The following is a 27,692-nucleotide window of genomic DNA, read 5'->3' as shown; positions in this document are numbered from 1 at the left end:
TTCCCATCTGTGTTCCACAACCCAGGGCAGTGGGTCCAAAGCTGAAGACTGCCTATGAATGCAACTTCCAATTTAATTTGGGGGGTTGCTAATTGTGGAGCAGTGGGAAAATGCTGGTGACATTTTGAATTTAGCAGCCCCACTGCCCTGATTAAAAAATATCAGCTCTCCATCTGCAAGACATTTCTAAGGTGGACTCCTTACAAATTGTTAAGGTGCAATTTGTGCACAGTTAGTTCTTTGTTTAATCGAGAAATCTGCCCGAACTCTGATTGGACTGATTTCCCTAAGGCCGAGAGGGAAGGTTATTTCCTTATGCCTTTTGGGAGCAGCAATCTCTCTAATATGTTTCTGAATTATTCCAGACCGTACTGAGGCTGAACAGCAGAACAAAGCCCTGGTTCCACAGCAGAAAGACTAACTGAGCTCCCAGCTGGGAAGGTTTAGGCAGAGATTTATAAGCACAAACACTGAAGAAATTTGCAAGTAATTGCATGTGTTTGCTCTCTGTTGCGGCATGCAGTAAACCGGTATTTATTAAAATACATCAGCCAGGTACTGTTTATTACCCTCTCTCCTTGATGCCTTGTAGAAAAACAAAGTGTCTGGATTTTTTCATTTCTTTAAATTAAGAGGCTAAAGCTGTATTTCGAAGAATGTAAGGAAGAACTGAAATTGGATACATAGGGCTCAGTGGCTATTGTCCTTTACTTAACTCGGAGTTCAAGCACAGTCTCTCTATCTTCTGTTCTGATTAATCCTGCAAATACTTACTTTATTTTTCAATTCATAAGGTTCCATGAATCCATAATTGTAGGATAAACAATCACCAATTTCTCCTACAGACTTTCTGCTATTGTTTTTGCATTGCAGCTTGCAAACTTGAGTGCTAAACAGGCCCATTTCAAAAGATATACAACTCCAGACCAGAAAGTCATTGATTAATAAGGGAGGGACTTAAGCAAACACTGGCTCCCATCTCCGAATTACCCTCCCACCAGTTACTTCAGGCTTTCATTTGGCCTGAGGAAGTCAGAAGAAACCAGAGAAGTGATACTCCTTCCCCCTCCCAAGTTGGTCACAGCCCTTTCCCTGCTTCTGGGTTCCCAATCTTATGGATGGACCCAAATCATTCCACAAGATACTCGAACACAGTGATTCTCAAACTTTAGCTGCATCAGCCTCACTTACAGAACTTGGTAACATGGATCCTTGGGCCCCAGAATCTGCATTTCTAGCAAGTTACCCAGGACGCAGAGGCTGCTGGTCCCAGGGACCACACACTGAGAACCACTGACCTAGCAGGTAGATGGGCACAAGTTCAGAGCAGTAAAGGTAGGAAGTACAAAAATAAAATACAGCAAATAATGACAACCAGATTGCATTTTCCCTCTCTCATACAGAAATAAAAAATACCAGTGTCTGTTATTTTAGCCAACACATGTCAAGTGCCACCCACTTACATGCATGGTGGATAACACAGCCTCCATAGATCTCCACGGTCCCTCCTGCCTTCCCTTCCATCTGAAGGGTTTGGATGGGCACACAGGTCCAAGGAGAACTTCCTGAGAGCTTCCGGTTTCCAAGTCTGCTCTTTTAAGGGCTGCATTTCCACTTCTTCCTCCTTCGCCAATAGTCACCCACACCTACGTGGGTGTGAACACCTGGGCAGCACGTAGGCACTCACTGAATACTAGCTGTGGGCCTGTTAAAATTCTAATCATTGCAGTCAAATCACAACACAACAACAGAGGCAGTGGGTGCCTCTTCTTTTCCCTGAGGCTGAAAACTCAGCAGGGAAACTTAGATTTACTGAATTTTAGCATTTGTAGTGACTATGTCCCATATCTTCACATAAAAAGGTCCTGAGCAAGTCACATCGGGCGGATGGTTGGTGAGGCCAGTAACAGAGAGGGGCAGGCAAGCCCGCTGCCCGCTGATGTGGCTGCGTTTCCTGCACGCGGGCACCTTTAAAGCCGAGCACGCAAGTTCTCTCCAATGTCATGACACAAAGACAAGAAGTTAGTGACCCTCAAAAAACTGTCAAAATGAAAATGCTATTCGATAAAAATAAGCCACATAAAAATACCACTCGTGTCTCTTTTTTAACTTAAAATACTTTATAGAGAAAGTCCTGGCTTTTACATACTTTTTCCAATCACATAAAATCAGGTTTTCTATGATTTTTATTAGAGAAAAACTGTAAGGTCTGTACATATGATCAAACTGGCCAAAAGAAATACTGCTGGGGCAAGAAACTAACCTGCTTTTTTTTAAGGTTTACTAAGATAATAGACATACAGTTCTGTATAAGTTTAAGGTGCACTGCATAATGACTTGACATACATATTGTGAAATGATTATTAACATCTATCTATGCATATAGTTACAAAACAATTTTTTTCCTTGTGATGAAAACTTTCAGGATTTACTCTCATATACCATACAGCAGTGTTCACTGTAGTCATCACCTACAAATTGAAATCACTTAGGAATGGTAGGTGCTTCACACCAATAAGGTCTTACAGACCTGCTCTATCCCTCCCACCAGCCTCTGAAGTAGGCACTTGATCTCAGTTAGAAAAGTGAGATATAAGTGACTTACACAAGATACCCCAACAAGCAAACAGCTGAAAGTTGAATCCTGTTCTTTCTGACCCCAAAATCAGACCTTCTTTTCCTCCAAGTCACTATATCATCAGTAGCCATATTTCCTTCAGCAGAAACATGCAGCAGGGAGAGAAATGACTCAATAGAAAACATTTGTACTAGGAACAACCACGACCTTACAACCAAAATGGGCCAATGGATAAATCTGGATATTAAACACTAAACTTGTACTATTCCAGACTTCTTATTTCACGCCTCTACTGTTCAGATGTGTTTATTACAAATGTTAACAAAATGTTAGCATTTATCAGGGGTGGGCAACATCCAGCCCAGAGACCATATAAGGCCTGCGAAATCATTTGGTCTGGCCCTGCCAAGGCATTAGGGGTGAGTTAATTAAATGTTTTACTAAATATAGCAGGCTAATTTTTAGGGGTAATTTTGTGTGGCCCCCGAATTGCTATAAATATCCAAATGGCCCCTGGCAGGAAAAAAGTTTCCCCACCCCTGATTTTTATGTAGGAAAATCTGTTGGAAAATCCATTGTGGCACTTATTTTAAATATGAATGTCTGGAGTATGCATTAATCGGCTCTTCAATTAACAGCTTCCATTTTGATGGGCTCCCGGGAGAGACCAGACCAACTTTTTTCAGCAATCATGCCTATATTTCCCCATTTTGGGAAATAATCAAGTCAATCAACATTCCTACATCCTGAATCTGGTAATCTCAGAATTAAGAACTTACTTTAAAACAAATGCAAGTCTTGATCAAAAAAGAAACAACAGAAAAATAATTCATAAACTTGGTGGATATTCTAGCAAATGACAGTATATTCATACTTAGGAAGGTCTGTGTTTTTGTTGACAACATACATTCAAATACATATACATTAAAATACATACAAGGGTGTATATTTCTATTCCCTAAACAGAAATTTAGATAGACAACTCATAATTGCACAAATTATCCTTACTGCCTATTGCTAATCCAGTTTAGACACAATACAGAAGAAATAACAAATAAAAATTCTCTGTGGTATCAAATCATTTATCTGACCTTCCTTACCGTATAAGGAAAGGAAGTTGATTTCATAAGTATTCGAATTTCTACTTAAACAACTATCAACAATAAAGTGTAATTCAAATAGAATATAATGTATAACAATCAGGTGAGCAGATTTACAGGATAATTTTGAGACAAAAAAAAAAATCTGAGTGTTTACCAATTGGAAATTTAAAGAAATTGAGATCGACATCTGACTTTTAATTCTTAAAGCAGTGTTCTCACACCACATTGTACAAAAACTTGTTAAGAACACAGGATCCCAAACTCAGTTCCCAAAAATTCTAATGCAGGAGGTCTGGGGCGACGGCCAGGATTCTACACGGCCAAACAAGTACCACATGGTTAGTTCTGATGCTACAGTTTCAAGAGTCACCCTCAAAGGCCAGGTGCTGACGCCTACAAGCCACCATTCTCTGTGTAACCCCCAAACCACTTCTTCCCACTGTCTCACCTTCCATTAAACACTCACTTGTCACAGGAAGAAAGTCAACCTCAAGAAAACACTGTCTTGGGGGGTGGTTTTCCTTCTGACACCTGAGTACATTTCAACCAACATAAACACACAACAAAACAATCCCTTGCAGAAGTTTAAAGCTTAAAGCACATGCTGATCCCCATGCTGTCATAAGGTGGCCCCTATGACAACATTCTCTCCCTTCGCTACGTTGACTGCTGGGGCTCAGCTTGCTTCTGTTGTTATTTTTAAAATTATTTCCAATTTGCAGAGTCCGACCTGCACAAAATTAACATGTGGATGATGCTTACTCTGGGAGTGATGACCAGTTATGGTGATTGTTCCAACCCAAGCACCCCTCTTGTGAAGAACTAGACTGACACCAGAGATGCTGCATGGAGGGATGTTAACTCCTTCCAGTCACTGACACCAAAGTTACCCTGAGCCACTGATTGAGGGGTGAGAAGCCCCCACATCCCACTGCTCATTCCCAGGCAGCCCTTCTAGTAAGAAGCCTTTTCAACTTAGGCCTGGTGGACCTTCCAAAAGGTAGACCACTGCTCCCAGGCTCTGAGCAGACACACTGCCTCCTGCTCTTCTGTCCACGCTGGACTAGAGGTGTTTCTCCCTGACACTACAGCCCAGTACACATCCTCAAGTACAGGAAGCTGCGAGGGGCCAAAAGCCACACCTTCCCTTGCTTCCTCAAAGTCATGCCTCAAAGTTCCCCACTTGCCCCTTCAAATGAACACTTAAGAGTCTATGAGCCCTAACCAGTTTGGATCAGTGGATAGAGTATCGGCCTGCGGACTCAAGGGTCCCAGGTTCGATTCGGGCCAGGGGCATGTACCTTGGTTGCGGGCACATGCCCAGTGGAGAGTGTGCAGGAGGCATCTGGTCGATGTTTCTCTCTCATCAATGTTTCTAACTCTCTATCCCTCTCCCTTCCTCTCTGTGAAAAAATTGGTAGAATATTTTTTTTAAAAAAAAGAGTCTATGAAATGCTTTGTTCAACCAAAACTTTAAAATGTCAGGACAAAGTTTATTTCTGAAATTTGGGAGATAGTTTTGTTTAGTTGTTGTTGCTGCTGTCGTGTCAAATAAGGCAGATATAAAAAATCTGCACCTTTCCTTTATCTAACTGGATTACCTAAAACAGCAAATCCAATAAATCTTAAGTTTGATTTGCTCATTAAAAATATATTTTTTAATTAAGTGCTCCAAAATATATGCAATTTATGCACATGGATGTTTTCCTGGGTGCACCTGTGGCATCTGTCTTACAAACTGTTTTTAAAAGTAATGGGTTAAGTCCTAACCGGTTTGCCTCAGTGGATAGAGTGTCGGCCTGTGGACTGAAGAGTCCCAGGTTCGATTCCGGTCAAGGGCATGTACCTTGGTTGTGGGCACATCCCCAGTAGGAGGTGTGCAGGAGGCAGCTGATCGATGTTTCTCTCTCATAGACGTTTCTAACTCTCTGTCCCTCTCCCTTCCTCTCTGTAAAAAAATCAATAAAATATACTAAAAAAAGTAATGGGTTAAAAGAACTCACCAACCCATTCTACAGCCAAGCAAGATCATTATTTCTTTCTAAAGAGAGTTGACAGGGAGATTAAAAATATATATATACTAAAAAACACTGAAGGGCAGGATGAATGAATAACAGAAGCAGGCGATTCAGTGCTAAAGGTTTGCTGCAGCAGGACAAAAACTCAGCCATCACCAGAAAGGGAAGCAAAGGGTGCGGAAGGTTTGCTGCTTCGATGTCAGCAGCCTGGGCTGGGAAGAGGGAAAGCAGGGGGCTGTGCAGGTGGCACCACGGTCTCTGGCTGGGCCTCCGGACAAAACCATGCCATGTAAACCTTAAAGAGGATTAATCCTCGAGGAGCTCTGTAATGAGACCTTAAAAGACTGCACAACAGCAGCCTCTTGCCGAGGAAGGCAGTCACCTGCTCCCCAAAGTCTTGCGAGCAGAGTTACATCAAAGCCAACGGGCACCAGATAGCAGGCTTCTGCAGAAATCCCTTATCTCGGCTCCAGCGGGTGCGGCTGCTGTGATTGTCTTGAACTGCCACCTGTCCCAGGCATCTTTGAAGGCAACGCTAAGCCTCTGATGGATCTGACCTCCTTGAGCTGAGATCCTTTTATGTCTTTCTTCATTTTCTGCCCTGCTACATTCTTCCCCTGCCATGCACACGACATGAAACAAAGGCAGTTCTCACTCCGGACTCACTGTCCCCAGCCATTTGAAAGCAAAGAAAAACAATGTTAAGGATTACACTCCACCCGTAATATGGAGCGGTCCTCAGGAGACAAGCCTCTTATTTTTGAGAGTGTAACTAGACCACATTTATATGTGGTGGAGCTTTACAGCGGGGCTCAATGGCGCGGGGAGCTGAGATCCGAAAGCTGCATATCGGTGATAACTTAAAAACACAGGATTGATCTTATGGAACTTGATTAATATACCTCACGTGAAATAAGCCCGCAGTTCTGTAACTGCCACTACAGCTTTCTTCTGGTCTGTGTTCGGGTCTGGGCTACAAAACCCATTCATTCAGAAAAGGGAAAGAGTCAGCCAGGGAGGGCTGGAAAGCTGTGGCCTTCTTGGTTCTGGCTTAGAGGACTTCCTCCAGCCCCAAAAAGAGTAAGGATCACACACACACACACACACACACACACACACACACACACACACACGCAGACGCACACACACACACACACACACGTGATGAGGATCGGTCCAGAGCCAGCCTTTGCTGGAGCCCCATCTCCTCACACTCCCCACACCAGCTCTGTGTGGCCTCCGCAACCCTGGGCCTATTCCAATTCTTTCCGTTTGGATTTTCAGCTTTTCAATTTTTCACCAGCTTTCAACCACACGGCCTTGTTCTCTGATCGACAGCCTATCTTCCCACTTCTGACGTGGTTCGCGATTGCAGGCAGCCCTTCTGGTAAAAAGCCTTTTCAACGTGGGCCCGAGGGGCCCTTCCAGAGGTAGACCACTGCTCCCAGGCTCTGAGCAGACACACTGCCTCCTGCTCTTCCGTCCAAGCTGGGGTAAAGATGTTTCTCCCTGACACTACAGCCCATTACACATTCTTCAGGGGTGCATGATTTTTAAAAGGAACACACTGACATTTACTTCATGTGTGGTGGGCAGAGTGGATTTAAAGCTCATAAATCTGCTCACCTCCCTCTTCTCAACGAGATCTGACTTGTAAAACTGTTTGCAGGCTGTGGTACCTTCTATACAGCACATGTGCATCCCCACATTTCTCCATGCCCATCTCCTAAACACAGCCAACTTCTACAATGGAACAGTCTAGGTATTTAATACAGCACCAACTTAAAATCTTTAAACCCTAAGAATACTTGGGGCAGGTTGAAAATAACCTAATTAAAAATATATATATGTTTTATATAATTTATTTCTTCAAGTTTATAATTTCTAACAGTACAGGGGCATTAAAATGAACCATATTAAAAAATAAATTAAAACAGTTTATTAGCCAATTTCATTAAAACATACCTAATATGAAAAAAGAAATAAAACTAAAAAAAAAACACCACACACACAAAAACGCAGACATATATAGATGTTAGGGGGGGAAACTTTCCCATGCAGCAAGTCTGTAGTAAATGGGCACTCAATTTAAAACATATGACAACATCATCCATTTTAACTGTTTGTTACGGCATTAGCCACAGCTGAACTACTTAATTTCAATTTCTACTGAACCACTATACTAGCTTTTTTAAACAGTAAATTTGGGTAAAAAAATAAAGTAGGGAAACTTTTCTCCAAAGACAAATGACTAGCTCTTGAAGCAGGAAGGAGTAAAGACTTTTTGGCTGGGCTGGTAGCTGCCTTCTGGAAGTTGTACTACATAGTCTTTGTATGTTACTCCATAAAATATGACACAGCGACCATACCTAGTTTTTATCCAGGTAGGGCTTTTCCTAGTTCTTAGGGTTAAAGTCCATTATTTTCAATGCTTCTCAAATTTATATCATAACGTGAATAAAATACATTCCCAAAGCTGAAAGTAAAGAAGATTATACAGAAGCATTAGCAGCATCCAAAGACATCCTAAATGTGCAGATGACAGACAGCACACAAGCCACACTCCCCTGTATATCTTCCTTCAGTATGAGATGCAGAGCATCAGGGAGGTGAAAGGCACTGTGACAATGCTCGGGTTATTCACAGAAGGGAAGTCGACTTGCTGGGTGGCTTAGCACATTCTCTCATGTGGTTCCTGGTTCCCAGGTGAGGTCGCCATCACTGCCCCCATTTTAAAGACGAGGAAACCAGAGTTAGGCGATTGCTCCAGGTCACGCTGTGAGAAGGCAACAGAGCCGAGACTGGATTCTCAGTTTAACTAACTCTACATCTTTCTGTAATATGCCCCAAATGGAAACTATTTAATTGGTCATTTCCAGTTCAAGATGGCAGCCTGAGCCAACCTGTTCCTCACCTGTCCTTCTGCAGACCTCTCTGAAATGAAAAGATGGAAGCTGATGGTGTAGTAATGCTCAAAACACCAACAAAAATAATAAAATATACTGAGTACTTACTTTGTGTAGGTGTTTCTAAGAGCTTTATTTATTTATTTATTTATTTTTAAATATATTTTATTGATTTTTTACAGAGAGGAAGGGAGAGAGATAGAGAGTTAGAAACATCGATGGGAGAGAAACATCGATCAGCTGCCTCCTGTACACCTCCTACTGGGGATGTGCCCGCAACCCAGGCACATGCCCTTGACCGGAATCGAACCTGGGACCCCTCAGTCCCCAGGCCAACGCTCTATCCACTGAGCCAAACCGGTTTCGGCGTAAGAGCTTTATTTATATTAAATAATTCAATCCTCAAAACAAGCCTATGAAGCAGGTGCCGCTATTACCCAATCGTAAAAAATGAGAACGCAGAGGCCCAGAGAGGCCAAATAATTTGCCCATGAGCACATTGTTAGAAGTGGCAGAACCAGGATTTGAACCCAGATAGTCTGGCTGCAGATAGTCAATGAAATAGAATCAGAATAAAATATGTTAACCCATGCAAAGTGGCTAAGACTTGAATTGTGGAGAAGCAGCAGCCTAGACTATTCTTTCAGGGAACAAGAAAGAGTTACCAACCAAGTCCACCCAAGACGCCTTGGGCTGGACAAATATTTACATGGAACCTCGATGCCAGTCACGTTGCCTGTCTCCTGCCCCACGGCACAGCAACATTTCATGCCCTGGAAAAGTGAATTCAGCAGGGAATTTGGAATTTTTCCCCATTCCCAGGTTTCTCACTCAAAGGCACTCACCATGTGTGCCATACAGGCTCTCACCACCAGTGTCAGTCTGACAGGTGGGTGCAAGCCCCGATTGGTGCCTGAGCCATGCTGGTTCTTACTGCTCCCCAGAATCAAGCCATCCTCGTCCTGGCAGATGGAGGGCCCCAGCTTATTTCCCTAAAGGAAATCTTGCCAGTACACATAAGTTGTTAGGATGCCAAACATAAGGCTGAGCAGAGGAAAGGTAGGGCAGCAACCTTTCCCACGGCTTTAATATAAACGAGCACCCAAGATCACCAGGCTTACGAAGAGATAGAGGACATAAATGAGCATGACCAGAAGAAAACAGAAAAAAATGGCCTAGAGGGGGAAAAAGGGCCCCAAGGAAACTTTTGAAAGGTTTTGAGAAAGTACAGCTGACTCTTGAACAACAGGTGCTTGAACTGCACAGGTCCACTTATATGCAGATTTTTCAACAGTGTACATGTATTTTCTCTTCCTTCCGATTTTCTTAATAACATTTTCCTTCCTAGCTTACTTTATTGTAAAAATATAGTATATAATACATACAGCATACAAATATATGTTAATTGACTGTTGATGTTATTGGTAAGGCTTCTAGTCCACAGTAGGCTATTAAGTAGTTAAGTTTTGGGGGACTCAAAAGTTATACATGGATTTTCAACTGTGTTGGGAGGGATCAGCACCCCTAACACCTGAATTATTCATGGGCCAACTGTATTATGTACAAAAGGCACCCAAAAAAGGGGAGCTATATGAGATTTTTTTTAATGCCTGAAAATTAAAAATGATTGCTGAAATTAAAATATCACTAAAAGCACTGAAGTATGAATTCAAAAAAATTTCCCAGAACACAGAACCAGAAGCAGACAGGGGAAGAATGTGAGAGAAAAGATGAGAGACACAGAGGAGTAACCCAGGAGACCTAATATTCAATGAAGCAAAGTCTTAGAAAGAAAGAACAGAGAAACCAGGGCAGGTAAATGATTTAAAATATAATAGAATAAAACTCATCCCCAGAGACAAAGAATGTGTCTTCACATTGGAAGGTTCCACCCATGTGATAAGCAAAATGAATGAAAATAAAATAACATTTTAAATACCTATTGCTTTTAGGATCAAAAGTTTCCAGGGGAAAAATAAGGAACCATCTAAAAGGAATTCAAATCAAAGGGGCATCAGACTTCTCATCTATCATTTTGGATCTTAACAGAAAATGTAGTAATGTCTTCAAAGATCTTGGGGTGGGGGTGGTTTTTTGAAGTTAGAGTTCTAGCTAAACTATCAAACAAAAGCAAGGGCAGAATAATGATATTATCACATTAAAAAAAAAGATATCATATATGTAAGAACTCAGAAAGTGTACCTCCTTCCTTGTTGGGAAGTTACTTGATGTACTCCAATAGAATAAAAGGAAATAGCATAGTGTGGTGAAGGCCTGGGGCAGGGGGCGGGGGATCAATGGGAAAAAAAAACGGGACATCTGTAATACTTTCAACATCAAAGATAAATTTAAAAAAAAAAAAGGATAAACTAAGAATGACAAAGTCAGTTAGGACCCAGGAAACAGTAGTTCCAATCAGGATGATGGTGAGGGGATGTCCTGAGATACCAGATCCAGATTGCTTGCGAGAATGAAATGCCCAAGAAAGATGGGTGCTCTCCCTTATGTGTAAAAAATATAGTTAGGAAGTTGGAAGGAAAAATATATAAGAATAATATAAAGGACCCAGTAAGCGTGGCTCAGTGGTTGAGCGTCAACCTATGAAGCAGGAGGTCACGGTTCTATTCTGGTCAGGGCACATGCCCAGGTTGCAGCCTGATCCCCAGTGTGGGGTTTGCAGAAGGCAGCTGATCAATGATTCTATCTCATCATGGATGTTTCTATCTCTCCCTCTTCCTTCCTCTCTGAAATCAATAAAAATAAATTTTTTAAAAAGTTTATAAAGGCAAACAATAGAGGAAAACCCAAAGCAATTACAAAAATGCAATTCAGTAGGTATGCAAGCAATTAAGAAAGGGCAAGAATATATAAAACACTTGTTCTTAATGCTAGACCCATCACCATTGGATGATCTAGGGCAGTGATGGCGAACCTTTTGAGCTCGGCGTGTCAGCATTTTGAAAAACCCTAACTTAACTCTGGTGCCGTGTCACATATAGAAATTTTTTGATATTTGCAACCATAGTAAAACAAAGATTTATATTTTTGATATTTATTTTATATATTTAAATGCCATTTAACAAAGAAAAATCAACCAAAAAAATGAGTTCGCGTGTCACCTCTGACACGCGTGTCATAGGTTCGCCGTCACTGATCTAGGGATTAAAATGCTGGACCCTCAAAGAAGTAGGTGTGGTCCTAACATTCTACTTCAATGCTAAGAATTCATTGCTTTTAACTTTTAGAGTCAGCCTACGTACACAGACATGGCAGATGCAGTGCTGGTTGTGAGATATCATGGAGATATTAACAACTGTGACACTATAATAGAAAAACTTGACTCCAGAAGATGGAATGGGCAGGGTGACCTAATATCCTCATCTTCTGAACTGAAAAATCAAAAGGTTTAGAGTTTTAAGACATTCTTTAAAGTGATAAAAATAACCATTAGACAGATAACATAATATCAATAATGAAAGAGGAGGAGGGCACAGTTTTAGAAAACTGAATGTTAATTCTCATACTGGAGAGTCAATAAATTGTATTGAGTGAAAATATCTAGACTTGATATATCAAAAAAACAAATATATAAGCATATTCTGGACTTTCTATTAAAAAAAGAAGACAAAACCTAAAACAGAAATAGCGAAAATTATACTTGGGACTGGGGCTGGAACAGGAAAGATGGCTGGAGCGACTTTAGCTTTCACACTAACTTCATGAACTGTTGAAATGAGTGTGTTACTCATAAACATAATTTCAATAAAAACACAGGAAACTGTTAAATTATAAAGAGAATTTCTTTAATAGAATTTCTTTAAGAGAATTTCAAGGTTTCTTTTTGACTCAACAGGAAAATAACTAATGAATATTGGATTAATCAAATAATCACCATAGCTATACTAATAAAAGCCTAGGTGACCCTTGCGCACAATGTCGTCACAAGATGGCCACCACAAGATGGCCGCACACAAAGCAGAGGTATGGCCCGGTGGCCACTCCACGTGATGAGGCCTGGGGGTCCCGCGGCTCCACGCGGTGCAGAGGAGGCCAGTCCGGCATCTCCGCCGCCTCCCACGGAGGAGGGTCCCAGTGGAGAAGGCAGGTCGGGGCAGTTGTGGGCGATCAGGCCAGCAGGGGAGGGCAGTTTTGGGCAATCAGACTGGCAGGGGAGGGCAGTTGGGGGTGATTGGGCCGGCAGGGGAGGGCAGTTGGGGGCGATCGGGCTGGTAGGGGAGCATCAGGCGTCAATCAGGCCGGCAGGGGAGCGGTTAGGAGGCGATCAGGCTGGCAGGCAGAAGTGATTAGGGGCAATCAGGCAGGCAGGCAGGCAAGTGGTTAGGAGACAGCGGTCCCGGATTGCGAGAGGGTGCAGGCCGGACTTATGGACACCCCCCCCCCCCCCGGGTGCACAAATTTCGTGCACTGGGCCACTAGTGTATAAATAAAAAGAAGGTTCAGCTTTTACAAATCTGTTTTTCCTGGTTAGTTTTTATAAACCAGTTTCCAAGAGAGAACTTTGCTTGCACATGCTTCAGCTTTCCCAGTTTGGAATATCACTCGGCTGGAATCCTAGTAAATCTCTCTAGAATCCCTAGTGGATCGGAGGCTCATGGCTTCACTTATTCCATTTTGGCACCCTCAGAACATTAGCTCTAATGGTTCATCTAAACCTGACATCACTTGGCAGAGATGAGCCAACATTAACAGGTTAAATGTGGAAAGCATTTAACTGAAACTACAAAAAGATCCAAGAAGGTGAAAATGAGCTAAAAAAGAACAGGAGCCTGGCCAGGTGACTCAGTGGTTGAACATCGACCTATGAACCAGGAGGTCACGGTTCAATTCCCGGTCAGGGCACTTGCCCAGGTTGCAGGCTTGATCCCTAGTGTGGGTCATCACTGATGTTTCTATCTCTCTCTCCCTCTCCCTTCCTCTCTGAAATCAATAATATAATATATTTTTAAAAAGAAAAGGAAAACACAGGAATCTTTACTTACCATCCTACCAAGAATCAACTGCTTTAATTCTATGCATATCACCAGGTCCCACTGTCATCATCCCCAGTGCCTAAAAGCCTCTCCTACGATTTCAGAACACAAAAAGGCCACCTTCAATATTAATTTTATCTAAGAGAAAAAACGGTAGGAATATTTACTTTAAAGAATTAAATTCTTTAAAAATACAAAAAGCAACAGCACCAGAAAAACATTACCTATGCCTAGGTGGAAAAAACAAAGCTCCAACTTCTCGGAATGCCTCCATTTCTACCGTGGCTCCTTGCAAAACTAGACTGTCACTCAAAACAAAGCAGGCACTCTGAAATAGTTTACCTTCATCTAAAGTATTAGCTAAATAAGGATAAGTAAGGAAACGCCACACACAATCATTAGTATTGCTGATGGCTACAAGTTCATTAATTCTAAAACTCAACCACACAACACAGCCTGCAGAGCTTCTCAGCCAGTCTACATTCAAACCTCGCTCCACACACTCCTATCGGGAGGAATTCACATGACAGGAGAGCTCACACTTCCACACATCATCACCCTGTAGGATCTTGACTCTTCTAGAAGAGGGGCCAATCACAGCTCTACTATCAAGCTGTTTAACAGAGCTTCTAATTGGAATCTTAATCCTCATGACAGAAAGCAGCAGAAAAAAAAAAACCCATGCCTTACAGTCATGCTAACCCGGTGGCTCGTTATGAAAGAGACGCTTCAGAAAAATCTAAAAATTAATAGGTGACTGGCACCAAAGGAAAAAGGCTGCACTGTTATCAAGAAGAGAGAATTTTTTTTTTTAGAATATCCTATTGAAGTAGATTTCCAAAAAAAATTTAAGAGAGATCTCCAAACTTATTTCCTCTGTGGGGTAGAGAGTACCGAGTGCTGACCACTGGCCTCCATATTCACTGGGTTATTTCAGTATTCTGGTTGTGCTCCCAGACAGCAAGAATAACTAGTACATGGCCATCAAGACGATATGAAGCATGAAAAGGAGTCACGTCTAAGAAAAATCAAGCATGAATGACCAAAAACTGCACCTGAATGTTTCATGCCCCAGACTCAGTTCCTTGTTACTGTGATCCATCAGCAGACAGAGAAGAGAGGAAAAGTGCGTTTTCAGCAGCCTCTATGGTACACAAAAATGCCAGAACTTTTACCTGCCTTAGATCACAGGACAGGCCTGTGAAAATCCAGAAAACTATTACTTATGAGCTTGTGAGACTCTATGGGCAGGAACTACGCGCGGAAGAGACAGGCGGAGGATGCTCAGGTTTGATCAATCGGGTGGGGGGGCGTAGTGAAGTCAGCATTGACCTACCCTAACTGCGCACCCCCCAGGTGCCAGGACAGCGCACTCAAGCACGCATCACCGGAGGGCCCTGGAAAGGTTATGAGGCAGCAATAAACTCGCATGCTTGGCTAAAATATTAGCAAGGGTCATGATCAACTAATGTGAAATTTGCCCCCCAAGAGTCTAAAATTCAGAGGAGCATTCAGACTGCAGCTCAGAAGTCCTCATAAATTAGTGAAAGTCAGACATGAAAGTTAATAACAGCTGGAATGGATCAAGCAGAGAGAAAATGCAGCATCGGTAGATGTGTTCTGTGATTTTCTGAGAGTCCATAAATTTGCTATTTGGAAAGAAGAAGGGAAATGTTAATTAGGAGAAATTTCATACTGGATTGAAATTTGCCATGGAGTCAGAGCCCTATTGTAAAAGCCCCTTAGAATCAGAAATTGCCCTCCCCAGCCCCAGGTCATGCCTTTCATCCTGTTACTTCATACTTGTTGATAGGTTTCTTAATTGATTTCATGTGTTACTTGGTGTAGTCTCTCCCCAAAATATAAAATCAAGAGCCACGGTCGTAATTTCTGTTTCTCCTGTGTGTGACACTACGTCAATGTTGGGGAATCAATAAACATATCTAAGAAGCCATCCCTCTGCCCTCTCTAAACGCCTTGTAATAACTTTCCATAACTTTTAGACTCTTCTAGTTATAAATATCTCAGAGGATCCGTAATCACTCTTAAAAGTCTCAATATCAACGTTTCCGATTTTTCTGATACAGTAGGGGGCTTTCTTACAACTTGTATCTTCCTAACCTGACCCCGACATATCTCAGGTCAGATCAAGTCCCCTGAAGCATAAAGGTATGCAGACGAGTGGGATAGCTCACATCAGTCTTCACAGAAAACACCAGCCCTACATGCGGGTCCCTGAGAGAAAGGGGTCCCCCTCTCTCCCCCTTGACTATCTTCTGAGTCTTGTCCCTCCTTAGCATTTATTTCCTTAGGTCAGCAATCTTTAGCCTTCTTCATCTCATGCCATACATGAACTAATTACTGAAATTCTGCAACACACCAACAAATATAATATTTTTGCCGATCACAAAAAATAGGGTTATAATTTTTATTCATTCGCACCAAACAGCTATTGCTGTGTTGGATGTTGTCATTTTCTTATTTGACAATCTAAGGGGAAAAGGTTAGTGTGTCCCTAACTAGTCAAGTCTTGCATGTTTTAAAAATCCTTGCATTACACCGGCTGCAAATCGCTGCCTTAAGTTATTCGTGGAGAGTTACCATGTGTCTCTTTAGCCTGCACTGTCCCTGTTATTCATATTCAGTCTTTTTCATCTTTCCTCATAAATCATTCCTCCAGCCCCTTAATCATGCCTAACTGCTTCTCCCCACGGTTCTTTCAGTTTATCTGAGATGCCAAAGCCTGGAGACCAGGAACTGCCCTGCCCATATTAGTGGGATGCCAAGATGTTTTGGGGCAAAAAGGTCTATTTGTACTCCCCCCTCCCCCTCCCCCAATAACACTCCAAGTATGCTTATAAATAAAGGGGTGCTCTGTCCCTGCCAATTCCACCCCTGGGGGGGCAAGGTTATCTGACGCCCTGTAGGTCACTCAGAGGAACAGGTGAGGGGTCACTCTCCCCAAACAAGGTCTAGGTGGGGCCAGATACTGTATTATCCTGGTGACATGTGAAAGCTCCTGACTGTATGGAGGGCGGGGCAGTTTAACAAGACAAGTAGAAGAGCAAAGCACATGAGGCCTCCCTCACATGCTCCCGCCAAACCTCGGCCATGGAGTCCAGACTCAAACCCGCACTGTGAGCCCAGTCAACTCAACTGCCAAAGGGGCTTGTGCAAAAGCTAAATGAGATCATGTAATGGGGTCAAGAGCCCAGCACCTGGCACGGTTTCCTCACACACTCATCCTCCCCAAATAGAGGGACATGGAGAGGACCCAGAGGCCTCCCCATAACCAGGTCATAGGTAACTTCCAATTCCTTAGGAGAGTATCAGTGTAGAAGCAATGTCTCCTCCCCTCCCAAGTAGCCATGCCTAGAGCACAGCGACTGCAGAGGTGGCACCAAGCATACCTGGGTCTTCCACGCTGGGATCCACTGGATGTCTGGAGACCTGGGCGACAGGTTGCCTTCCCTCCAAGGGCCCTCCCAGCCCTTGCCATCGCCACTGAACACCAACACCCGGTTACCAGAGAGTTCCCAAGCTCGCCCCTAATGAACTTAAACCACAGGCCCCTGCACAGACGGGGACCACCACTTTGAAGACTCAGCAGTTCTGGGCATGGGTTAAGAAGTTGAGCTCTGGAGCCAAACTATGTGAGTTCAAACACTGGCTCAGTCATTTCTGAACCACATAAGAATGGACAATACTTAGCCTTACTGGTCCTCTGTGTCCTCGCCTGTCAATGGGGAACCTCAAGACCTCTCTCATAATGATGTGTGTGAATTGGATGAATTCAAGAGCAAAGCCAGTGGCTTAAAAGGTGGCACAGAGGGCTCGTTTCTGCTGGCTACCATTTCTGAGAGGGGACCATTTCCCACCTGGGCTACTGCAACAACCTAGGGAGGAACCACCCTAGTTCTACTCTTCAGAGCAATACACACACACAGCGATGTTCCTCCAATAAAAATCAACTCATGGCACTCACTCCATTGGCTTTCCATTGGTCCACAACCTGATCTCACCCCCTTACCGGCCCATCAAACTAGCCGTCGCTCTGCTCCTGGACATGGCCACATACACACACAAAACACACACACACACACACACACACACACACACACCAAAAAAAAAATTTACTCTCGTCCAGTGGAATGCTCTCCCTTACACCTTCTCATGACGGGCTCTTTTTTGTCACTTGGGTCTTGATTATAAAGACGCCTCTGAGCAGTGCCCTTCCCCGCCCATTCTCAGGTCTAGCACTCCCCCTGAGCCTCCCTAGCACAGCGCCTGCTTAGCAGGCTCAGACCACCAGCTGTGCAGCCTCCTGGATGTCTCTGTCCCGGTATTTGGTGTGTGACCTCGAGGAGAACAAGGACCTGACTGGTCTCGGCAAACACTGACCTCTCGGGTGAGGAGCAGGGCAATGACATCCCATGACTCATGACTCCTTACTTAAAGGGAAAAACAGGGATGGGGGGGGCGGGGAATGTGAAATCTCACTGAATTTGAAAGCGGGCTTATTCCACGAAAAAGGGAGGGAGTGGCCTGTTTCCTAGCACCTGCCATGGGCACTTTTCTGCTGCTCTCTAACGTAGGAAACACACCTCCTTTTATTCCACTCACAAGTCAGGAGCGCAGCCAGCATGCAGATTTGCATCCCACTCAGTGGACAAGTCAACACCCAGCTTCCTCGAGGTGCCTCCTGGGACCTGCACAATATCCGCTGATTAGCTTTGCAGCCCCCCACGGAGAGGGCAGATCTCCTCCTGGGGCCGGGGTGTCTCACCATGTCCCTTAAGACTCTTTCCGTTCAGGCCAGATTTCGGGCTTATCCCATCACTGGAAGTCTTTGTTCTTACCTCCCCCAGGGTAATAGCTACTGGATTTCCCAGCTGAATTTCACTTTGTTGTTTCCGGCCCCTCTCAGCAACCTCACCTTGGGCCACCGCACAATTTCTCTAGCTTGACTAATGTTAGGGCATCTGCGAGTTTTCCAACGAAATAAAACTCAAGGTTTTTAAAATTATGAATATTCTATTTTGAAGTTAAAATGTGTCTTGATACAGAACACTCTTAATTCATTGGACATTAAGCCACACTTATTCCCCAATGTTAGGGATTTGTATTTCAAAATCAAGATACAGTGATCATTGGGGTTATCTCAGAGAAAAGCTCAGCGGTTGGAGGACAAGTGAAAGTGGATTTTGTTGTCTTCAAGGGAACATACGACACACTGCTCAGGGGAAGCAGCAGCACCCGAGGACCAATGAGGTGCGGAGGGGATGTGGGTGAGAATCACACCCTGGCAAATCTGAGTTAGGAGGTGAATTAAACTCTGCAACAAAAAACTCTGGGTCAGTGACGGGAAACACAGCTACGCAAAGATCTGTTTTAAACATTCAAAAGCCATGGAACAAGTCTCGGGGGTCACCATGTAGTGGTGCAGAAGAGGACCAGCTCCCCCTGAAACATGCTGGCCTAGCCGGTTTGGCTCAGTGGAAGCCGCTGGAATCATCGAGTCTGAATCAGGTATGTGTGTGACCTGCTCCCAAAGGACCCTGCTTCTGTCTCTTCTGATTGGACCTTTATGTGGGCCTCTGCACTACCTGTCTCAGTGTCCCCCCAGCCTGCGTGCCCATGGAAGCAAGGACCTTGCTCATTCAGTCCAATACTGGTGAGCACTTAGAAGACACTCAGGAAGCACATGGTCCAGTACCAATGACTGACAGAGGAATGGCCGAATGAATTTAGATTTTTCCTCATTTTGTTTCAAGAGGAAGAAACAAAAACTCATCAAAAACTGAGGTTAATAAAAAGCTCTGGAGCCCCGAAACGGAAGGAAGACACCAGGAAGGTAAGAACAATTCATGGTGGGAGAGACCCAAATGTAAAAGCTACCAAGACTGAGGAAGTTGAATACTTTTCAAAGACTCCAAACTCTATCAGAAACAGGAAGGCTACAGCAATAAAATGCTCAATCGGTGACCCTATATTAAACCAAACTGTGAGAGACACAGAGAAAGTGTAGCCCTTTCACGAAGAAGTATGACAACACAGCACAATTTTATAGGCACAGATCAAGAGAGCTAAAGTGAGGCCGGAGATGCAGCTTTCAAGAGACATCAAAGGTAACATTCTTTAATTATACAAGAAAAAGAACGAGGAGCCGGGGATAATGTGACCTCTGTTAGAAATGGGATGGAAAGCTATTAGCAGATGATTATGAAATAGCAAGGCTTGCTGGGTTTCTTGGGGTTTAGTCTACAAAGGAAGACAAGAAGGAGAGGGAGGGAGGAAAGAAAAGAAACTATAAGCAACTATAAGCATTGAGTGGGTGCCAAATTAGAAAAGGAAAAGGATGGCATGGAAGATTTAAACTCCTGGATTCATGATCCCACATCAATTTGTTGGTGAAGTCTCCTGGGAGCATGCACATTTGGACACTAACAAGTTGAGAAGTTATTACCAAATTCATGAATTGCCTGAAGATAAGACAAATCACTGAAATTTGGAAAAGGGGAAAGAAATATGCTCACCTTCACTACAGGAAAAATACCTACCTGTTCAACTTCAGATGGGTGCTAACCCAACCCCAGGACATTGCAAATGAAGGTCCTCATTCATGTCGGTAAGTAAAGTGCCGACTTATTCCAAAGTAAGAGTCAACCACATGTGAGAATCCTAGCAGTGTTAAAATGCACAATTCATAAATGCATAAATGTGTCATAAATACTATAAACCCTGCCTACTTCTAAAAAGGACTGAGTGACTGCATTTGGATAACAGGCTGCATACAAGGACTAACTTGTCAAATGGAGGCAGAAGCAAGTAGCCACCTCTGACCAGCAGGCTCTGGACACACTTCTTCTCTGGTGTGACTGAGGTCAAGAACCGAACAGCCTGCCCTTCCCTGCTCTAAGGTAGCATAAATGAGCCGCCCTGGTCCTGCCCTGAGAATCCTGGTGGATATATAAGCGCTCAATAGTGCCCCTAGACTACCACATTATGCTGTTAAAAATAAGATTCAACCAAATACATTGGAAGATCTAATTGACTTTATCAAGCAATTCATGAATTGGGCAGAACATTCCATACTAGTTCATTAAGATTATGCTTCTAGGAGAAGCTGAAACGGGGATTAGATCAGGTATTAAATCTAGGTTTGGTATCATGGGCTTTTCGCAGGAGCGATGCCTTTTGGCATGTGATATTTTTTCCTGTAACAACCTAAAGATCAACATACAAGGACGTAGCTATGATATGTTTAAAGGTGAGACCTTCACATCTACTTGGTGTCAAGGTGGGAAAATATCCTGGTAAGATGGAACTTAAAGAAAACATTCAAAGGAATGGTGTGTCGATTGGGCTTGAAGAATCAATACGATTTGAAGGCAAGGAGGGAAGTTAAAGGATGGTTCTAGAAGGAGCACCAGGGATGAGCCAGGCCGCCTGAGAAGAAGCTGGTCAGAGGGAGCCTGACTTGCCTGAGGGGAGGACTGTGTTAGGCAGCAGTGAAAGAAAAGGCTGGGCCAGTGCCCCAACAGGCCAACTAATTTTCTCTAGAACATGGTCTCCCTTAGCTTTTTCTTTCTATTCCTCTCCTAAAGTGGCCTTCAAGCTTCTCCCTTGTCCTCTCTATTAAATATGTCCCTAAAATTCAATGGATAAAATCAGTAACTATTTTGTTTCAAATGCTGCCGTGCTTTTCTTACCCTTAGTTCCCAATTTCACTTCCTATCTCCCAAGATCAATATGAACAATCACAGTCACATCAGGCACAAGGGTATTCAACATTCACTGGCAAGAGTAAACTGGAACCCTAAGAATTATCCCTCAATTTCTACCACTTTCTGCAGTTACCTTGCATTGTAGTTCTTTAAAATAAAAAATCTATGGAAGTGGCTCACTCTTTCTAGTCTCTAAACATTACCTCAGGGTTATTGAAAGAAAGCCTGGATGATTATATTGAGTTTCTAAGAGAAAGACAAGAATAGGCCGGGAGTTACTCTTAAGCTCACAAATAACACGTTTGCAAGGGTTCAGAGACTTGTTTGCATTTCCCACTCCAGTTCCCCCTACAAGTCAAGACTAACATCCGAGGAAGCGAGATACCTAGGAAGCCCCCAGAGTATGATCCAACATCAGTCTCTCAGGTTAAACAGTCTACTGTTCGGGGGGGGGGGAGCCAAAACACTCCTGATGGGCTCATCAACTGTCTTCCGAGAGGCAAAGAAAGCTGGGTAGGAACGGAGCTGTGTGCTGAGATGCGTCACTGCCTTTGCAGTGTGCTCAACACCAAACTATCCATCTGTGCCTTGTAGGCATTTCTGTCTCTCTCAGTCTCCACATGACACTCCGATAGTAGGAGAAATGTGAGCAGGTGCACCTATTAAATATGTAAAATACACATCTTCTCTCCCATTCACTGGAAGATGTATTTGTAAGGAGTGTAGAAAGTCACCTAGTATAAAGACAGACAGGTAGGGGAACAGATCTCATGTGAATTTTCCTTAAGCACATAAGAATGCAAGTGGGCTCAGGACATCAGCTTTCCACAGAAAATAAATGCAAGCCATTAAACATTCAGTTTCTTTTCTTTAAGCTCCTTCCTCCGGTTTTGCTAATTAGCCACTAATAGTTTTGTCATCTGAGCCGGGAAACATAAGGAAGAATACCAGTGGAATGTTTTCAATCACGGCACTGGCATGGAAGAATGAATCATATTTTCCAGGAGGAATGACTGCTTGGGAGCAGTTGGGGGCAGAAGGAAAGCCGTCTTCACACAACCGTAAAACTGTAAAAGAGACCTGAAATTTTAGAAAAGGGAGCATCTTTCTTCCCCCGTGAACAAGACCAGCAGAGAACCTAGAGGACATGACTAGTGAATCCAAGAAACTCCCCACAAAGACCCCTGCAGGGACTTTTAGAAAACTCAACTCTTCCCAGTAAGACTAAGACAGAAGACAATGGAACACATGTTTCCTGTAACAGGGAGGAGAATAAAACTTAAGTGTCACCCAGGGTAAGGGAATGCTTTAACTATTATGTCACCTGCCTCACAAGTTTATAGAAGAATAAATGCATGGCAGTAAGTGAAAGCAGAGGACGATGGTGATTTGAAACATCTAGCTACAGATGGAACAGAAGCAGAGTACAACTGCTGAGAAATCCCTGGGAAGGAGATGGGGTTCCTTATCCTGATTCCAACACAAGCAGGTCAGGTCCCACAAATCCGGCCCCCCCTCCCATGCTCTCCCCAATTATCAAGCGCCAGTGATCCTGCAGCCGTGAGCCTGTCAGCACCACACCATGTCTGAGCCAGGCAGCCTGAACGTCTACTTTCTGGCCTTGATATACAGCCCATCCACAGCTCCCTTCATGAGAGAATAACCCCCAATGCCCCCACCAGGATTTTATTCCAAACATATGTTGCAAATGTTTGAAGTACCCACTATCCCTGGGTTTTCTTTTCCTTTTTTTTTAAGTCAAACCCACAAAACCTAAAATACTTTGAATCTTACCTAAGTGCAATTTGTGAAGATGCAACTTTGCATGCCCAAGTATAATAAAGTCTTGTGCAATAACAATTTTACAGATGTCCTTCTGAGGGGAAAAAATGATGTTCCTTTTTCCGGTCTTACAGGAAGCCTGCCCACACATTAGAAATACAAAGTTAGTATATATAGAAGCACAAATTAGGCATCTTGGAAAGTTTGCATTTTCCAACCACAGAGAAATGAAGGAATTACTGTGAGTGGTCAGATACCCAGCGATACTGTGTTAGAAGTCTTCTCTCTCCCACAGCACTGGTGGAGCTGGCTCAGGACTCAAAGGCAAAGGGGATGGCCCGAAAAGGTGTTTCTGAACCTTGAGCTGCTGAAGGTCTGCAACGAACTTGTGTTACTGACAATGCTGCAGGGCTGCAGCAAGGTAAAGAAACGTGATCAAACTTGGATGTCTCATGTTATTTGAATTTAATTTAATTAATTTATTTTTTAATCCTCACCCGAGGATAAGTTCTCATTGATTTTTAGAGACAGAGAAAGGGAGAGAGAGAAAGGGGAGAGGGAAACATCAATCGTTTTCCTCCAGTATGCACCCCAACCAGGGGATCAAACCCGCAACCGAGGTATGTGCCCCGATGGGGAATTGAACCTGCAACCTTTTGGTGTACAAGATACACTCTAACCAACTGAGCCACCTGGCCAGGGCTTACATCTCATTTTTAAAAGGTGGTACTTTTCTCATACACTAAAAATTTCTTAGAAGATGTGATGTGATGTATGTGATGTGATGTATCAATTTCAGCAGCATCACATCAGTTATTAGCTTTACTTGGATAATTCAGTCCAGATAAAATCTAACAGATTTTATTATAAAGTACCTAAAAGATACTCTTTATACTAGCAGAAGATTAAATAAGCCAACAGGGTTCTAGAAAAAGTAAAGTCATATCTTATCTCACTCTTTGAGATTTAGTTTAGGACATCTTTAAATTGTTTACGATAAATAAATAATATTGTACCTTTCGTTTTCCACATGTATTAAGTTTGTTACATAAAACACTTTCTGCCGATAATTTAACGTTAAAACTTCTCAAACGCATTTAAAAGCTTTAAAACTTCTTTACTTAAAAAAAATAGGGAAAAAATTATAATCAATCTACTCAAGTTGCACGAGGAATGGTTATGTTCAGAAGGCCACAGAGCACAGTTTTAGGCCATGCCAACCCTTTTCCTAGGTTTATAAACAAAACACTCCATCTCTAATCTGTGTTCACAGGAGACACTGACCTCAGGGAGGCAGGTGAACAGGCCTGGCAGGGAAAAGCCAGTCTACCCTGAACCAAACACAACTGTAGCACTAACAAAAATAACTTGGTTTGGAGAATGAACTCATCATGAACAGATGAAGACAATGGTGATGGAACAAAAGGAAGAGGGAGGAAGAGGAGCCACAGGACAACTACCATAATACTTCTGAGGCACCATGAGCCAGTGCTTTTATTAAATACTTCATTTGTACTGGCTCACGTAATTCTCAAGAGAACACCATGGGGCAGGCAGTCACATATCACCCCCACTCAACCGTTAGGAAATGATTCCTAGAGGGGTCAGCACACTTGGCCAAAGTCACACAGCCAATAAGTGGCAAAGCTGGAACTTAAACTCAAATCCCCTGAGTGCTCAGCCAATCTGAGTAATCTCTAGGACTCCTGTCCATCTTATATACGTAATGACACCATTTATTTATGACCCATTTAGGGAGTACGTTGCAATGGTGGGTCAAAATAGCAAGTGCTTGTAAGTTATCATGTAATTTTAATAGTGATTTGAACAATACTGTGGGAAAAGCTAAAGAATAACCAACCTATTGTTGCTATGCCCTCTAAACAGAGGGACAATGAGCGGTTCCAAGCCCACCAGAGCTCCCCAGTGCCCAATGCTGGTTAATATTCCCCTGGAGGCTCGGGAGGTGGGGTGCACAGAGGTGATGAGAGGCCCTGGTATGCAGAGTTCCTGGACCCTCAAATGACAGGGAGAGGATTCAACGGGCAAACGGTTAGAACAAAGGGATCAAGAGCAAGCGGCACGGTGAATGGCACAGAGAAAGTTAACGGTCATCTGCCTACTTCTGTCAACCAAAAAAGAAGTTCTCTCAGCTGTCCCGACCAATTAATACCTCACTAATTAGAGGGCATCTGGAACAGAAAACAAAGCGTCAAATGCATAGGATGGGAAAAGTTTTGTTCACACATAAGAATGAAAACAATGCAAGGAGCTTATGGCTAACAATCCAGACTTAATAATAATCATCTAGCACACTACTGGGGAAAATTAATATAAGTAGAAAGCATGTAGATTCCCTCACATCTTCTGCATGGATGATCTCTAATAGAAACCCATAAAAATGTATAAAACAGGAACGTGTTCAGATAAAAACCCTACCAACACTATTTTAAAGTGTTATTTCTAAAATAAAATAAAATGAAATAACCCTTTAATGAAGGAAGGACAGGATCATGCACACCACCCCTCCTGACTCCCGCAGCTGTGAACATAAAAACCGCAGCAACAGGACTAACAGGCACTTTTTACACTGAGAAGTTGTGAACTTTCTAAGAATCCATAAAACCTTTTCTTCCACACTTCTGACTTTTTAAAAAATCCTCTCTCCAGTTAAAAAAAAATAATGTATCTTCCATCTTTACCAACAATATTGGGGGAGGGCGGTTGCTGAAACTTCAGGTTGTGCAAGGCCCTTTGATCTGCACCCTGATGAGGGACCGTCCCCCTCTGCTGCAAGTCAACTAATGAAGGGATGGAATTAGCTTTTATCCTGGGCACTTTCTTGAGCAAGAAAATATGCACTAATCAGCTGTCCTCAATAATCAGTCATCTGGCTAATGACCTTTTGCCTTAAAACACTAAAATTTCTGAATGATGTGGAAAAGGGGAAACAAGAACCAGTCCCCCACGCTGGAGCTCAATGGATCATCTGGAATTGGAGCCGGGAAGGTTAAATGGCAAATCCGTATCCTGGCAAGGTGATAAATCTGTAATCAAGAGCTGCAAGCTTTGGCACCTCAATGCAAACTTCATTACTCCCCAACCAAAGTCTATTTCTTAACTAGAAACAGGCCAGATATAAACTCAGCACAGTATTTTCCTTCATAGTGTCTGCCTCTGGAGAAAAACCATTGTATATCTGTGTTCAGAGTCCACTTTATTAGTGCTAAGAAAGGGAACTGACAATGTTTCTGGTAGACTGGTCAGTGACCAAAGTAGAGCCTGTACAAAAATCTTCTATGTTAAGGAAAGTTGCACTGATTTGTTGAAAGAGGTTGGTTCCTCCTCAACAACTGAGCAAAAAGTCATTGAAAACGGGAATTGCTGCTGTTAAAGATTTCAGCTAATGCAGCCCACGTTAATAACTCCCCCATCAACCAATTTTTCTCCCGCAAAGTCTAGGAGGCTTTGGGGAAAGAAAATTAGGTGCCAGTTCCCAGGAAAGGTCCCTGTGAGTGAGCCACAGATGGACACCTTCCTCAAGGCCACCCCACCGACGACTGAAGTTACTCAGGGAATATAAGGAAATGACTCTCCCTAAAAAAGAACGGAGAAGGTATGGGAGAAGAAACGTGGGCAGTTAATTAAACATTTATATAAATCAGTGTTAAGCCAAATAATTCATACAGCGCATGTACATGCACACACACACAAGCCGCCCAGGGCTCTGGACCACATGCCGCGAGGCAGGACCCACTTACGGTAGTGAGGTTCCATGTAACCGTTCCTGGGGTCCATGGCGAACACGGCCCCGCGGTATGGGATGGAGGGCTCAGCCAGGTGGGGCAGGGACCCATGGATCTCCTTCTTGATCAGCGAGCCCCTCTCGTCACTAGATGTGGCAGGCTCCTCGCTGATCTTGCCAAGCCCCTGGACGCTCTGTGGCTGCATGGTGACTGCGTTTCTTCTCTCTCTGTGATAGGTCTGTCCAGGACTTTCATCCTCTAAAGAAAGAAGGAACACAAAAGCTCTGTGACCATTTTAAGGAGCAATTCAGAAACAGTCATCCCTTAGGTCTTTCTCCAAAAAAGAAGCCAATTTCTCATTCTGGCAACTTTGAAAACCTACACCATGATGGGATGTCCTTCAGACAAAATTGCTTGTGAATGAGGGTCCACAATACAAATGGAAGGATGAAGGGGAGCCAGAAATGAGCCAATTAAATTGAGATGTAGGGAGAGTCAGCAATTTATCATCACAGGCTCACAGCTGAATCTGCCAGCGAGGCTCTTCCTTGGGGACTTGCCAATGCCCCTGCAAGTCCCACTGGAGCTGGACGTTTTGCCAGCTTAGGGCTGTGGGCGGGCCGCGAGTTTGACATGCTTGGTGTACAGCTTCCCCTCATCTGTCTGGAAGCCAGGCCTCTGGGATAACACTGAGGCTCTGGGTGATCCTGGGGTCAAAGAGCCTCTGTTCCTCAGAGGATGACCTGTTAGAAAGTGATCCAGACATTCTCGTGTTTTGGTTTTTTTAACCCAGATTTGTAACCCAATGAGAGATTTAACAGAGCCAGAAATGGTGCAGAAA

General features: G+C 43.3%; 1 protein-coding gene across 1 annotated transcript in view; it reads right to left on the bottom strand.

The window, feature by feature from the left end:
* Nucleotides 1-27,692, bottom strand: part of GLI3 (GLI family zinc finger 3) — a 257,326-nt gene that overhangs the window by 157,488 nt on the left and 72,146 nt on the right. Inside the window, 1 exon segment of the mRNA XM_023751064.1 lies at nucleotides 26,867-27,109. Coding sequence (XP_023606832.1) covers nucleotides 26,867-27,109 — 243 coding nt within the window.

Source organism: Myotis lucifugus, unplaced genomic scaffold (genome assembly GCF_000147115.1).
Source record: "Myotis lucifugus unplaced genomic scaffold, Myoluc2.0 scaffold_18, whole genome shotgun sequence".
Taxonomy (NCBI): domain Eukaryota; kingdom Metazoa; phylum Chordata; class Mammalia; order Chiroptera; family Vespertilionidae; genus Myotis; species Myotis lucifugus.
This window is presented reverse-complemented; position numbering and strand designations above follow the sequence as displayed.